The sequence below is a fragment of the Apodemus sylvaticus genome, chromosome 18, assembly GCF_947179515.1.
Source record: "Apodemus sylvaticus chromosome 18, mApoSyl1.1, whole genome shotgun sequence".
NCBI classification, from domain to species: Eukaryota; Metazoa; Chordata; class Mammalia; order Rodentia; family Muridae; genus Apodemus; species Apodemus sylvaticus.
In genome coordinates, this window is record NC_067489.1 from 52,234,429 (window position 1) to 52,250,594 (window position 16,166).

At 36.9% G+C, this 16,166-nt stretch overlaps 1 protein-coding gene across 3 annotated transcripts in view; it reads left to right on the plus strand.

The window, feature by feature from the left end:
- The window catches only part of Asb5 (ankyrin repeat and SOCS box containing 5), a 39,443-nt gene that overhangs the window by 16,393 nt on the left and 6,884 nt on the right, over nt 1–16,166 (plus strand). The window contains exons 1-2 of one of the 3 annotated variants that reach the window (XM_052162445.1): nt 5,404–5,527; nt 14,988–15,067. In XM_052162445.1, the coding sequence (XP_052018405.1) occupies nt 5,404–5,527; nt 14,988–15,067 (204 nt within the window). Of the gene's footprint in view, nt 1–5,403; nt 5,528–11,485; nt 11,547–14,987; nt 15,068–16,166 lie in introns of those variants that run through there. The other 2 variants (XM_052162446.1, XM_052162444.1) reach the window with 2 other exon arrangements.

Genomic DNA, 16,166 nt, shown 5'->3' on the forward strand with positions numbered 1-16,166 from the left:
TTAGATAACAATCAGTCCAGACCCTCCTGGTTGACTGGCCCTCCGGCTCAGTCTACTGTCCTTGAACCTCCAGCGGCCAACAGGCTTAAAGCTATTCATGCTTCAATAAAATCCAGTAGGAAGTAAGATGAAGCAAGAATGGGGCTCAGGGCCGGCTCCTAGGAATTGGACGAACACAGGGCCTTGTAAGGAAGCTCCAACACAGCCTCTTGGGAGCGAGTCATGCGGCTCTGTAAGGGGGAAAACTTGCCACTGAGAGGTAGGTAAGCCATTCTGAGGTGCTTCTGTGGTGGCACAAAGTGAAGAAGACCCTGCCTGGTACTCACTGATCCATCAGTAATTTGGATGACTAAATAAACATCTGTTAAGGATGAAAATGTTAGTTTAGAAAGTGGAGTGAGGGCCAAGGGGTTGTTCAAAGGGAAAAGTGGTTGCTATCAATGTCCAGCACCCTGAGTTAAATCCCTGGAGTGGCACATGTGAAACATGTCCATATATACACACCACATACACACAACATATACAAACAGCATACACCTGACATGCACACAGCACACATCCCATAAACACACAGACATAAACATACCATACACACACACACATTCCATATATACACACAAATACAACATATGCATATACACAAACATATACCATATATACACACAAACCTACACACAAACACACAAATATACAACATACACCACACACAAACACACACCCACACATACACACACAAACACATATACACAGATACACACACACATGAACATACATACATATCATATACACACACAAATACACACAGACACACATACCATATACACACAAACCCACTTCATATACACACAAACATTATATATGCACATACTAACAAATACACACATACACACACATACAAATACAAAAGCATACCATATACACAAAATATAATATAGAATAAAAGACACTGTTTAGTGCTTTGGGGGGATCACAAGTGTATGTTGTATATATTATTTTTCCCAATAGTAAAGATTTTATAAATTAAAGTATTCCCTTAGAAGCAAGTTTATAAATTGAGCTCCTCTAAGGGAAATAAAAACTGTCAACCTATGCTTGTTTTTATAGTAAAATTAGTTTTTCCTTGATTAGGATACTGTGATTATAGTGAAAAGGTTAGATATAGATACTGAAATATTTATGGATGAAATTTTACACCGTGATTTATTGCCAAATAATCCTAGAAGTGTTTTCAGAGTACATTATAGATGATGAGACAAACTATGAGTTGGTAATTGTTGGAGGCGGGTGATGGTTTTGTGAAACACTTGAAACACTGCTTAGAAAACCACTGGGGAATGGTGCTGCTGGGGATGTAAGCAGGGTTTGTTTGCTTGTTTAGTCTGTCTTTTTCTGACCGTGGAAAAAACTGCTCTGGATTGAGTTCCATGCCTCACAAATGTTCTCAGAAATGCTAATCTGGGCAGTGTCTGGCATTCCTCACTTATCTAAACAGTACTCCTCAGAAGCAGTAGTCTCTCTGTGTGATTGGCCACGCCAACCAACTTAAAATAGTTTAAATGTGTGCCTTCAATTTAGATTTTTAAGTGGTCAGAAGGTAGGTACACTTTCTATTCTTTTTTTTTTTTTTAAGTTTTATTTTTGCCTAATCCTGCTTTACATTGTTATGCAGATCTCGTCATAATGCTTCAGGTTTTAACTCTCTACCTTGTGGTGTCTAAAAGTAAGGATTTCTGTCCTCTACAAGAACTTCCGTGTCTTAGGTTCCTTGTAAAACGTGTCTCACTTTAATCTCACTTTCTTATTGGAGACTGGTCATAACACCAAAGATTTCTGTGTGTTCAGACATATTGGTGCTAATAAAAATGGGAATAAAATAACTCATGCGAATAAAATTCGACCCTTCCATATCCCAACACCATCCATATAAATACCGGGTTATCTCTAGTCCAAGGTATAACTTTGTTGCTGTTTCTCTAAAATTTAGTAATTTACACTCCATCATCTTTTATAAGATATAATTTTCCTTAGTTTCCTTATTGTTTGGTCTTATTTTAGTCTTTCTATCTACTTATAAGACCTAATGATACCCCATAAGATATCCAACTTGTTTTTTTTTTTTTTTCCATTCACACTAGGGAAGATCTTAGATTCCTCTGTATAAGAGTAAATTACAGAGGTCATCCTCATTTGCACAGTTAAGCAGCATCTAAGGGGATCTGCTTCAAGTCTTCACTAAGCAGAGCATACTTAAAATGATCAGACTCTGTTCAACCCTTTGTACTTTTTAATTGAGTGACCTGTTATACATCTACTAATCTGTGAAGTCACTTTTAAAAATCTACCTTTATTCTGAATAATTTACAATAGTATAAAGGAAAAAAAGCAGGGGGGGGGGGTGGAGGGCTGGAGAGATGGCTCAGACTCTGCAGTTAAGAGCACTGACTGCTCTTCCAGAGGTCCTGAATTCAATTCCCATCAACCACATGATGGCTCCCAACTATCTGTAATGGGATCCAATGCCCTCTTCTCGTGTGTCTGAAGACAGCTACAATGTACTCACATACATAAAATAAATAAAAATCTTAAAAATATATATTTTTAAAAAAGGAAAATAAATCTGCTACAGCCTATCTCAAAGCCAGCACATAACTCAATTAAGTATATAGACATGTTCAAAACCAATGTCTTAATTTTTAAATACATATTTACTGATTAAAATAGAATTGTATCACTCCACCCCCTGCTTTCCTCCCTTCTGCCTTCCCAGTTACCCTCCCTCCAACTCCTCTATTTACCCTCCTCAAGTTGATATCTTCATTGACTATATGCTCTCTCTCTCTTTCTCTCTCTCTCTCTCTCTCACACACACACACACTCATGTGTGTATATGCACAAGGTTTTTATACATATGTATTTGTGTTTATATTTGTATATGTATATACATATAAACAAACACATATATGTATGTGTATGTGTATATGAATCTTGACTGAACTTGATTTAGTTAGTGATGTATACATAATTTCAAAACTGTCCCCTCTGCACTGGAAAACCAATAAGAGTGTTCATTCTTAGTAGAAGCTGATTCTCCTTCTCCCAGACATTATTTGTTGCCTGTAGTTCTTTGTCTAGGAGTGGGACCCTGTGATATTTTCTCCCTTCCACATTAACACATCCGTCTATGTTGCCATTGTTGTGGTCTTGCTCATGCCGCCATTTATAGGACAACTGGATTCACAGAAGACTTTCTGGTACGCTAGCTCTTACAGCCTTTCCTCACTCTCTTCCCCACTGTTTTCTGAGTCATGGTAGCAGGAGCTGTGATGGACTTAATCCATTGGAGCCAGGCTTCCCACGATCTGTTCATCTCTCTTTTTTGTCCAATTGTGGTTTTCTGTGATGGTTTCCATTTGCTCCAAAGAGAAGCTTCTTAGATGAGGAGTGAGAGCTTTCTTGATCTGTGGGTATAAAGGTAGTATCTAGCAAAGTGGTGATAATGAGTTTTGTTTTGTTGGGTTTTTTTTTTTTTTTTTTTTTGCCCCTCACTGCAGGAGAAATTTGTTTATATCACGAGAGCCACTTCTGAGGTGTTCTTAAATTTCATATGTCAATTACTCTTTAAAGCGGCATGCCATTTAAGAGATAAGGGCCTGGAAATGACATAATGACTCAGGCCTTGCAATCATCCTACACAGCATAGATGGAGAGCTGGGCACAGAGATAGTGCAGTGTAATACATCATATCTACAACTGCTTTAAGGACAAAATCACTCCAGTATCTGAAGCTTCCTGTATTTCTTATACATCAATAAAAACATGAAGCGGAAAAAAACCTATGCTTAAAACTGCATTTTCTTTCCTTTATTTAATTACTTTTTAAACAAAAACTAATATTTACTTTTATTGTTAGGATTTCATACTTTGTCAGAATAAGCTATGTAATAAGGAACCAGTAGTTAATTATAATTAGCTCAAGTTGAATACCAAAGACTGAATAGGCCTTTTAGTCTTTATTTCATCTGAGGAATGAACTACCCAGACAAACTGCCTAAGATGAGCTGTCTCTGAATTTAAGTTTTATTGGAAGTATCTAGGCCAGGCCCTTCGGTGGTAATATATTGTACCCAAAACTCATGCATTAGCTTTTCTAAAAACTGAATCAAAGACTCTTATAGTTAGAAGACTCTGATAACACCCACATGACCTATGGTAAAGGAAATGAAGATGGGGTGGTTTTAGGTGACATTTCCAAAGACATCCAAATAGTAATCCCAGAACTTGAGATAAGAAAAACATGTTTATGGTATCCGTCAGTGACATATGTGATGGGTAAGTGCCAGCACTGTAATGTAGCAGCAGATGTAAACAGTAGAACATGGAAACTCATTTTCTTTATTAAATATTGTTTTCCTGGCTACTTGACTTATTGCAGGGAATCAGAGTTCTGGTTATTTCATTTCCTCTCTGGGTCGATAGCAGCTAGAGACTTATCGATGGTAATAACAAAGTCCGCTATCAGGCTCTGTCGCCAGTATTCGTCAGTCTGTTAATACCCGGTAACATGATGAGCAGCCCAGTTAATCCTCGGAGTCGCATCGCCATTCGGTTGATTTCCGTCCCTCCATCATGGCCTGGGAGCCCTGCTCAGCTCTACACGCCAGCAAAAGGGAACGGGCTCGTGTTTACTGTTTCCTCTCACCGCTCCAGCTTCTCCTCCAGTTACCTTTTAGGGTGAAACATCTCATCTGTACTTAAATTGTCTGCTTGGAAAAAAAAAACACGATAGTAGTGTCCTGTGCCTAAATAAATAAAATGTCTGCAATTTTTAAATTCTAACTTTAGATCTTCACAAACTTAAGGCATGGAGCTAGATACCATCTAGTCCTATTGTGCATTTAATGCTTATTTCTGATGAGGATGGGGACAAGACTAAGGACTCCTTGATTGCTTCTCAGCCGTATGACCATACGTCTGCAGCTGTTATTGGTGGCAACTGTATATTTGACTGGCTTGCATATCATAGAAATAGGCTTGACATCAAAGCAACTGCTTATTCATCTTCTGTTCTTACCAAGAAAAAGCCATTCTAGTAATGTTTTCCATTTTGGATCACACAAAGAGTTAAACATTTCTTGCTGCCGAGAGTCTCTGCTTTAAAAATAGAAAATGGTACAGCGTTTCTGGCCCTTCCCCCACACCGCATCTACCAGGCCCTTTCCAAGTATTTCAGAATAGAGTTCAATGTCAAAGCCTCTCTCCAGACTGCACACAGGAACCTTTGTGAAAGTCTGAAGGGAAGGAAAAAGTAGGTAGAAAGCCAGATGCTACTATTTCTTCTCGGTAGAGCATTTGTTCTTGTGACACCTGCTTGTTACAGACAAAAAAAAATACACCAATCCAAGTATGTCTGCAGACATTAATGTTGAAGGGAACGGCAGTAAGCAAATCCTCTCGAAAAGAAAGCTAGCAAATGTAGAGGAATGTTCTTCTAAGCGAAAAGCTAGCTGGGGTATTCTGACCAGTCAAGGTTAGTACAGCAGGCATTGTAATAAACTATGTTGACCTCTTTTTGCAAATACTAACTTAAAACTGTGGGTGCTTTCCAGAATGTGGGTTTTGAGGTGTGACTGTATGGCATGGCATAGGACTGAACAGTGTTCTCATCTTTTAGTTTTTTGAAAATGCATCTGCTGATTCTCTACCTTGATTGTATAGTAAAGATGATGGTAAACATTTGAGTCCAGGCTAACCCTCTTTTCCTTTCATCAATCATTTCTAACTGGCACGGGAATAGAAACAGGCTACTGGGCAGGAAAAGACTACACGCAATATCGGCTTTTAAAAATCATGTAAATTACATCATAAATTGGAAGGATGATTTAAGAAAGAAAATGAGTTCAAAGACTTTGTGGAAATTGTCCTCACACTTTGTGAGTATTAATAATAGAAAATCATATTAAGTATAAAGAAGGATGAACACGGCAGTTAAAAGAGCAGTTATAGGGGGAATTTTATGTTAAAAAGAGAAAATACCTTAGCAAATAATAGAACACTAATGTAGTCCATAAAAGACTTAAATGTGGTGTCATATACCTGTTTATTTGTACTTCATTTTATCTACTTCTGAAAATATTAATGATAAATAAATTTTTATATATACATAAAAAGATTTAAATGTTGGAAATGGAGAGTCTGACACAAAGGGTCATTCCATCATAACAGTTGTGCTTGCTATATGATAGGGTTGGAAGATGGTTATTTATAAATGATGGTTACTTTACAGACAAAGTATTTTTAAGTAAGGACACATGATATTTTCTTTAGAAGATTGAAACAAGTAATTGGATTGATTCTTCTCACTGCAAACCTGTCTCCTATTTAAATGTTATCAATATGCTTAACAATATATAATATGAGCGAAGAGTTAACTACAAAGGAAACAGGCAGAAAGAAATGAGCTGTCATTTTAAAATACAAAAGCTTGATTCAACGATGTACAAATTGTTATTTTATTGTGTGTTTATCACTTGCTAGGGTTAGTGACAGCCTTCAGGAAGCGTCAATAAGTAGCCTCGTGGCACATTATAAACTTCTATGTCTTCAGTGACTACAGTGATTATGGTAGAAATGAAGGTCTTCCAGACTTTTCCTAAATGGAGAAAAAAAGATCTCTGTGGTAGACCTCAGAAAGTAGTGACAACTTGTGTGTGGGAGATGGCAAAAATCTAGTGTCTAAATTCATCTCTTGCATCTTAGTACTGATAGAAACTACATAGGAGGGTGAAAGTAAGTCATAAAATTACATTCCAAATCTAATTGTGATAAATGACCTTTGATCTATTTTAAACCTTGAAATTATGGTAAATGAGAAATGGCCAGCATATATTTTGAGGGGTAAAAAGCAAGACTTACTCAGCGAACTTCTATTACATTGAGGTTCATAATTTTCCAACTGTGTTAATATGAGTGTAAATAGGTCCAGACATGATGCAGGTCATTTGATGATAAGGATCAAAATTTTAGGAATTCATCCTAAGCAAATATGTAGGGATATTCACCAAGGTGATTCTGCTGATTTCCTATATCTAGAAACTATTTGAGGCTAACCAGGAAAATTATAGATAGGCAGAACTTTATGATTTACCAATAAGGAGATTTTAAGGCCTTCAAATGAAGGTTTCAGTTACATTAGGTTGTCTATTTAGATATCTAAGGGGAGTCGTTGAGTAAGTAGTAAGCTAGAAACTCAAGTTGAGAAGACAATTGGAGTCACCAATATGTGGGGAATGTTTATACCCAAAATAATAGTTCAGGGCATAAAAGAAATATGCTCCCTAGCAAAGCTTATCAAGTTGGGGTTTATTTTTAGATTCTGTAGTAGAAAGACAGAAATGTGTCCCACAGGTAGTTCTCTGACATCCACCCACATGTTTTGGCCTGAGTGTACATGTGATACACATACATGTATACACACAGACACACATTAAATAATTAAATGTAATATAAAGTATATTAATCATTAGTTGACATATAGTGAGGTATAGTAATTATATGGCTATCATAAATGGTATCTATCATATAGTGGTTATGTAAAATGTTACAGAATTTTATTTTGTGACATGAAATAATCATCAGGTCAAGCAGTGGTGGCCTGATGGTGGCCACACCTTTAATCCCAGCACTTGGGAGGCAGAGGCAGGTGGATTTCTGAGTTCGAGGCCAGCCTGGTCTACAGAGAGAGTTCCAGGACAGCCAGTGCTACACAGAGAACCCCTATCTCTAAAAAACAAAAACAAAAAACAAACAAACAAACAAACAAACAAAAGAAATAATGATCACGATAACTAAATGAAACAGAATACTGATCTGGTGCGTGACTTTTGTAATTTCAGCTTACTGGAGGCTGAGGCAGGATGATTGTCCTTGAGTTTAAGGTCAGCCTGAGCTACCTAATAAGTTCCAGTATGGCCTGGACTACACTATCTAAAAACCTTGAAAATAAAACTCCAAGTACATTCAAAGCAGTGTCAACAGTGTAGTTGCATCTCAAATTGGCATACTAATTTAAAAAAAAAAGTTATGACTAGTGGTAGAGTTGTCATTTGCCAACAACAGGGTTTTAGGGCCCTCTAATGAAGGATTTATTTAAGTTAAATGGCCTGTTTAGACATCTAAATGAAGAAGTTGAATATCCAGGTGGAAATGAGGTCTCCAATTTAGAAGAGAGGACTAGTCTAGAAATACACAATTAGGTTACCCAACCTGTGCGTGATATACCCAGGGGACTGGTACAGATCTCATGAGTTAGTAAAGAGAAGCACAAAACCTGAGCTTGGAACAGTGAGGATCCACGATAGAGATGACTTGATGAATCTAGAGATAATATCTGAGCCAGTAAGAGCTGATCAGAAAACACAAGAGCTGTCAGTGCTTATAAAGTTCTCGAAAACCATAGGCTTAACCTTAAGACCATATTGCTACGGCCGTGTGGAAGGATGGTAATTCTGTTTAAACCAGTGGAGAAACAAACACAAAAAGTAGCTGCTTTTAAGAAAACAATGTGTTTGCTTTTAGAAATGCTTTAAGAAGTCCCAGCGTTGTCTGGATGAGTGCCCCCATGACGGCACTGAGACTCGTGAGAAATCAGGCAGACCTGATGAGGGTGTCCATATATACAGGATGCCTGGTCCAGCACGGTGACCATTCCATACCTACTCATTTCACTTATGGATAATAAACAAAGAGGGTTAGATGAGACACAGCTCCATAATCATGTTATTCTTTGTTCTGTTCATTATATGGAGCTAATTTGTTTCTAGTAAGAAGCAGTCACCATGAGAAAAACAATTAGGAGCCAGTAATCCAAGCTGAAATACCATGGCAAAACCATTTCTGTGTGTATTGCCTTAGGCATTTCCTAACATTTACTCCCACACGGTAAGGAAAGGGGAATCAAAATGATGCTGGATGATGAGTAGAAACCACGGGAAACTTCACATTTGTATGATACTGATCTCTTAATAATGTATTTATTCAGAAACTCACTAGTTCTAAGAGCCCATATCAATGTATATATAACATTAAACAAATTTTCACACTTATTTTATGTGTAGCAGTGATGAGAGTTTTCTGTACATGTATGTAATTGCTCCATGTGCACACCCAGTGCCAGTGGAGATCAGAAGAGGGGGTTTTCTATTCTGAAACTCTATTTATGGATGCCTGTGCACTGCCATGTGGATGTTGGGACCCAGTGTCTTCTGAAAGCACAAGTTCTTGTAACTACTGAATTCTCTCTCCAGTCCTATAATTCTCTCCATGGTTTCTGTGTGTATGCTTTGGTTTTGATATTTGTTGTCTTATTAATGTATTTAGTTTATTTCTGTTTTTATCAATTTTTTTCTTCTTTTAGTTTGCTTTCTTTCTTTTTTTTAGAAGAAGTGCAGGGAAAACATGAAATTAGCTGGGTAAATAGGTGGGTAGTATCTGGGTGGAGTTGGGAGAGTGATGAAGGAGAAAGAATAGGATTAAAACATGTTGTATAAAAATGATTAGTAACAATTTCAAAGAAGAAGCAGTAAAGTATACCATCACTATTTGGTTTTCAAATGAAATGTGCTATTTCATTGGTTTCACATAATATTTTAATCAGCAATCATAAAAATGTCCACTAATGTCTATTGATTACAATGCTGATCTGATTGTTGAGAAGAATCCAGTAGGATCTATGGTTATTTGTAATTATGGCCGAATGATAAATTGACCTGAAGTCGGTTGAGTATAGATATGTAGTTATAATTTATTTATTTGATTATAATAAACTCAGCAGTGTTAGCTGTTTTCTATGAACTTTTTTAATATATATATATATATATATACACACACATATATATATATATGAATATATGCTCAACTATTTTCTTCTTTGTGGATGATTTCAGAAACTAGGAACAAATTTTAATTTTTTTAAAAAAAAAGTGATACACATCTAAAAGTTCCAGAGAAAGAAACATGAAAATATTTATTTTATAAAAGTTGTATTTAAACACTAAGCTAAGTACTTTATTAACACTGACTTCAATCCCATGAAGGATGCAGAGCTATTGAAACATTTGCAGTTATCAAAACCCGACTTTCAGGTGCTGGCTTCCAAAGCTCACATGGATAGTTACATAGGTACACTTGATTTTAAAAACAAGACTATCTTATCTGATGTTGAAGATCAGCATGAGTGCGTGGAAGCTCCATTGCTCTACAGTGCTTAACTGCTATAATTATATTATCTCCCTCAAATTAAAACTTTTTTCTGAAAGTGATCTTCAAATTCATGTCTCTTGATTTGGGGATATTTATAGAAAAAAAAAACTGATCAGAGAAGACAGCGAACATTTAGTTCATTTCCTTGGGATAAACTGTAACAGGTTTTATTTTTTCTTAGCTTTTTTATTTCTGTCGAGCCCCACAGGCATAGGCTGTCTTATGAGAATCTGAATGACTCATATTGAACAATAAGAAATTGAATAAGTTGCATGACCATGTAATTTAGTATATCATTCTGTAGCAATGGCGGGTCCAGCTAAATATAGGATAGCATTATTATAAATAAAGTTTCATGGAGATGATAGTCATAACAAGACAAGATCAGTCTCAGTTCTTGAAGACTCTGGTTTTAACAGTTCACTTTCCTCTTCGCAGGCACGACCTTGAGAATTTCTGTTAATCTGGTTGTTTGAAAGCATACACTATAGCTCATTACATGTCTGGTGACTTATTTATAACCATGTAAAAGGAGACTGACTAAATGCTGTTGGGCCTGCAGCTTACATGTGTTTGGGGACTTCTTTTAATTTTCAAGTTACAGAGTTTTACAAAGGATTCTTGTCAGCTATGGTTCTAAGGTTAAGTTGCCTTGAATTCATAGTGAATCTGTACCCATTGCAAAGGACACAGACGATTTAATGTTTTATAACTAAGACAGCTATAAAATGCCTCCAAGTTTCCCAACAAAATGAAAAAGTTATATAAAAATGCCTTCTGCTTATAATTCCCTGTTTGAGATAAGTGTGGTGTAATTGCTATATGGGAAAATATTAGGGGGGATAAAGCAGGCATTCCCAAACTCTCAAGTCCTCTAAAACATTGCTAAATTGGCTCTTTAGGGAGTCTAGGCTTCACCAATGGGGCCAAGATTCAGAACAGGCAAAGACTAAATAACAGGATCTTGCCATAGGCAAGGGTGGAAGTAAAAGTAAAATACTTTCATTTCATGACAGGAGCATGGTCTTAAGGATAAAAATAAGCTAGGGTTACTTTTTCTCAAAGAGGACACTCAGGGAGGGGATGAGAAAACATTTTTAAAGATAGATCAGATTTTCTAAGCACCAAGTCATCATATTACAAGGAGCTTTGAGGTTCTTAAAATGGCCGAACACAACTAGGAAACGACAAGTGATTTTTGAGTGTGTGTGTGTGCTGCTAAAATAAGATGAGTCGGATTTACCTCAGCAGTGGCTGGCTTGAAGTGCCATGGGGCGATGGTGACTTAGGTATGGTATAGATCTTTATGAAACTGTATACATATAGATACTAAACCGTGAATGATTTGCCGTTTCAGTGTGATATTTACAAAGCAGAGCAGGCTCTTACCATGTAATAATACACCAGATGTCTGAGAACTGTTGCTGTTTCTAAATATAGACACGCACCCCTACATAGCTCCACAGACTGTAGTTGTAGGAGTTTTCAGATATTTTGTAAAACAATTTCATACTGATAACGTTTCTTGATGAGTTAAACTGAATATTTTTCAGGTAAGGATTTTATTGCCTTTATCCTCGATTCTCAAAAGACAGAGATTGAAATAGCTACATATGAAGGTATTTTATATCTTGTTGGATCTTAGAAAAAACATATAAAAATAATATACATCATGTCCATATGGAAAAGTATGATGTTTTAGACTGAATGTATTTGAATAGATACTTGCAATTTACAGTTGCTAAGTTTCTGATATTGACTAGGAATAGAAGGGACAGATGAAGAGATTTTGAAACAGAATTAGAATGTGATCTAATATCTTTTGATTTTCTTTTTACCAAAATTAATTACAGAAATTTTCCTAAGAAATTAGAGGAAGCAAGTGATATGAGGTTGTTAGGGAATTAGTTAAGCGGAATTTAAAACAAACCAATTATTTATTTTTTTTCAAGACAGTGTTTCTCTATATAGCCCCAGCTGTCCTTAACTCCATTCTGTAGATCAAGCTGGCCTCAAACATAGAGATCTGCCTGCCTCTGCTTCCTGAGTGCTGGTATCAAAGGTATATGCCATCACCTCCTGGCTGACAAATGCTTTTTGTGTAGGCTAGTATGCATATTATAAATCATTTCTTTAATAAATTGGTTCATTTATTAATTGATTAATCCAGAAAGAAAAAGTGTAATGCGATTATTTATTTTGGTGGATATGGGACCAATTCTGAGCATCAATACAGTCATCCTGATGAACAAAGCGTTAGGATACAGAGCTAAGCTTGCTGGGAAGGCTGTGGTGGAGCCCTCAGCTGTCAACTTGTTAGCTTTGTTGCTGCTTAAAGGCCTTCACAACACCGCAAAGGACTTCAGGGATCATTTTATGAGGCCTTTGTCAATCTTAGCATCTGGCTGTCTTGTCAGAGACAGTAGGAAAATGGGTAGGCATAATGCAGCAGAATCATGATTTGGCATCTGTCTTTAGGACAAATAAAATTAGTGAATTTTATTACATCATTATAAAAGAACTGAAAACTCGACATTGCAAATATCATACATGGTTGAATTCAAGTTGATTATTTGAAACTCACTGGTTTTTCTACCTCTCTGTGAATAAAACTGAGAGTAGTCGTCCCAATATGTGATCCGTTTTGAAAGCCAACATTTTCTTTATCACTTTAAAAAAATAATCTACATTTTTGAAGTCTCCCATATTTCACTTTGCACTAAAACCTTTAGTGATAAAACAAACAAATATGTATGATTTGTGAAGCATTACATTTCATCTTGGAATCTAGGTCACAGAGCACATAGGGAGGGCAGAACACAAATAGTGGGAGTTGGTTGGCTGCATCCATTTTGGGGGTTCCAGGGATCCAGCTCAAGTTGGCAAGCACTCTTACCTGCTGAGCACTTCACCAGCCATGAAATTGTCTTTTCTTGATTGTTTGCTTGCTTGCTTTCCTTTTCCTTCCTTCCTTCCTTCCTTCCTTCCTTCCTTCCTTCCTTCCTTCCTCCCTTCCTTCCTCCCTTCCTTCCTCCCTCCCTTCTTTGAATAATATGTATGGTGTCTGTGCCTGGGCATATGTCAGTTTGCATGTATGTAGGTGTGCATACATGTAAAAATGCTTAGACCTAGTGTCCTATACATAGTGAGCCTATTTAACATAAAGTAATACCATCACGATTTATAAGTCAACAGTAAAGAGAAAATGTTCTCTTGCCAACCTACTTTAATATTTGTATTTTCAGTAAAATGTCGTTATGCCATTAAATATAAATAGAATGTTGATTGACAAGTGACTTCAACCCTCAATGGCACGCTCATGTGCTCTTATTTTTCTTGTCATATGTACCCAGACTTTGGTCGCTGGAATTATTTGGCCATCATTTATAGGGTTCGGGTAAAGCTTGTAGCAAGATGATAATACTAACTCATGTGAAGAATCAAATTGGGCTTTTGAATTCTCTAAAAAATGGAAATAATGAAATCAGTCCTAAAATACAGCATTATTCTGTACTTATGGCTCTAATAATTTTAAGATTTATTTAGACAGTGTTTCAGGAAACTTGCATTTTATAAACATTGTTATAAAGTGACTTTATAACAATTTATGTGGTAAAATTAATCAGAATCTTTAAAAATTATTACCCTACTTAATGAATTTAACAGAGGAAGAAAAGTAGACAAAAATCTAAATATTTTATGAATATTTTATCTTTAGTCAGTGTTGCTTTTTATTTCTTAAAATTTATCTAAATAGGTAATCTTAGTCTGCTTAATCACTTTAAAGCCCTTTAAAGTGATCACATTAAATCTATAATTTTATAGGTATTATCTGTAATATCCAAGAAATTAAACCAACAGGAACAGGACTGGGCTCTTTTAATTGCAGAAAAATTTATGCAGGAAAAATACCTGGCATCTGTTTTGACTGCTTGGGTGACTACAGGGAGAGAGAGGAAGGAACAGTTGATGTGTGTCTCTTGGGAAGAAGAGGAGAAGAGAGTTAATGCAAGAAGACTGCTTTACCTAGTGGGTGGGGTATAAGACACAGCTGAAGGAGGAAATTATGGGGCATGACATCTAGGTTGGGAGCTAAGTGCTTTGGCCCACATATGCCAAACACAAGGAGAATGATGTTCTACCAGGGACATTTCTATTTTGACAATAGTGGCACCATTTCAAAAATTAACTGACCCTGTGTCCCCTTTGATAACCCTTTCTATGGCCTACCTAGGCTATGCTATGTTTCAGACTTTGGGATTAGCTATTTGACATTCTTAGCAACATTTTACAATTCATGCACATCAGTACCAGGACGGTGTGAGGCCTGTGGTTAGGAAGAATAATAGGACCAGCTTAGAGTGTAAAGACATGAGTCTGGCTATGAGCACTGCTAAAATGCAATAAATACATTTATTTCTGGTTATATGTGGGAAAACATGCAGTCCCAATTTTGGGACATTTTTGCATTTTTGTGACCAATCCCCTTTAATTGATAATTCAGTAGATACTATTAAGTCCAAAGTCAATTCTAAAGCACATACACCCATCTTGATTCAAGACTCACTAGTTGGATTCTTCAGCTAAAGATCAGGTTTCCTAACATAGGAACAGTAGCTAGGTCACCTTGTTAGATGCTGACTATGTATAACTTATATGATATTAGAACTGATGGAACCTAATAGAGTTTACATTGACCCCCACGATTTTGTTGTCATTCTTTTGGACAGGATCCTGGGCAGATCGATCACCACTGCACGAAGCTGCAAGCCAAGGTCGTCTTCTTGCTCTGAGGACATTGCTATCACAAGTAAACTATTACATTATATAAGCTCCCTTCCTATGAGCACAGAACACCTTCAAAACAAATCCGCTCAAAAGTAATAAACCTTAAGTGTCACTACTGTTCCTTCTTTATAACTTGTATCAGAGAAGACAATTAATTTCTGTTTTACATTTGAAATTCTTTCATGAATGTTTTGTTATATTGCTGTGTCTTCCTATTTTAACTTTCTCTTATATTTGGTCATTAATAGGGTATTTAGATATTAGTGCTTTTATTTATGTATTACTTATTTAGCACTCTAAATATACTTAATTTGGTATAATATTTACAGCTAATTATAGACTTAGTTTGGTCATATAATATCTCCAAAGGGGCAGTCAGATCAGATGTGAAAACAGCATATCTTACATTACAGTAATTTATGAAATATTTTGACAAGCTGCTTGTGAAGGCAGGAAAGTGTTTATTTCTACACCTGCCTACTTCTTCAGAGTGAGCAGAGGGAGAAAGAAAAGCAAGGATTCCTCTTGCAAGCAGAAAGTAACTAAGCTTGGATCAGTCCATTGTAGATTCTCAGCCTCCCGTCTGACTGTAATGGATACTCAGTGTGGGGGCATTAATAACCCCCCAGTCACATAAAAAGGAATTCCTCGGATGGTTCTGAGAGAGCAAAGTTCCTAACAAACTAGTTGGAACAACACCTGACACTTGAGGAAGCCACAGCCTACCCAGCATTTCACTTTCCCACCTGTAACATGACCATGTGTCCGAGGTGTTCCCTCAGAGTCCTGTGACAGCCATGTGACTGTTTTGCTCATCACTTCATGGTGTGCGTGTCACGGGGGGCGGGGGGAGGAACCTATATAAAAAGGTCAGTGGTTTCAAGAGATAATCCTTTGGAGAAGATCACAGAGTGCGGTCAGAGAAAGGCAGTCACAGAGTTTCTCAGTGTGCTTCCTGTCCACAGATATGCTGGCCAAGCGGAGGGAGAGTCTCCCCTGAGTCCTCTCACAAGCTCCTGTCGTCTGGTCACAGTAGGGGGTGGCAGCATCTCCTCAAACCAGATCGCTTACTGATTTTGGAAAGGATGAGGATGGTTAAAAACTCTACTTGCAAGCAACAA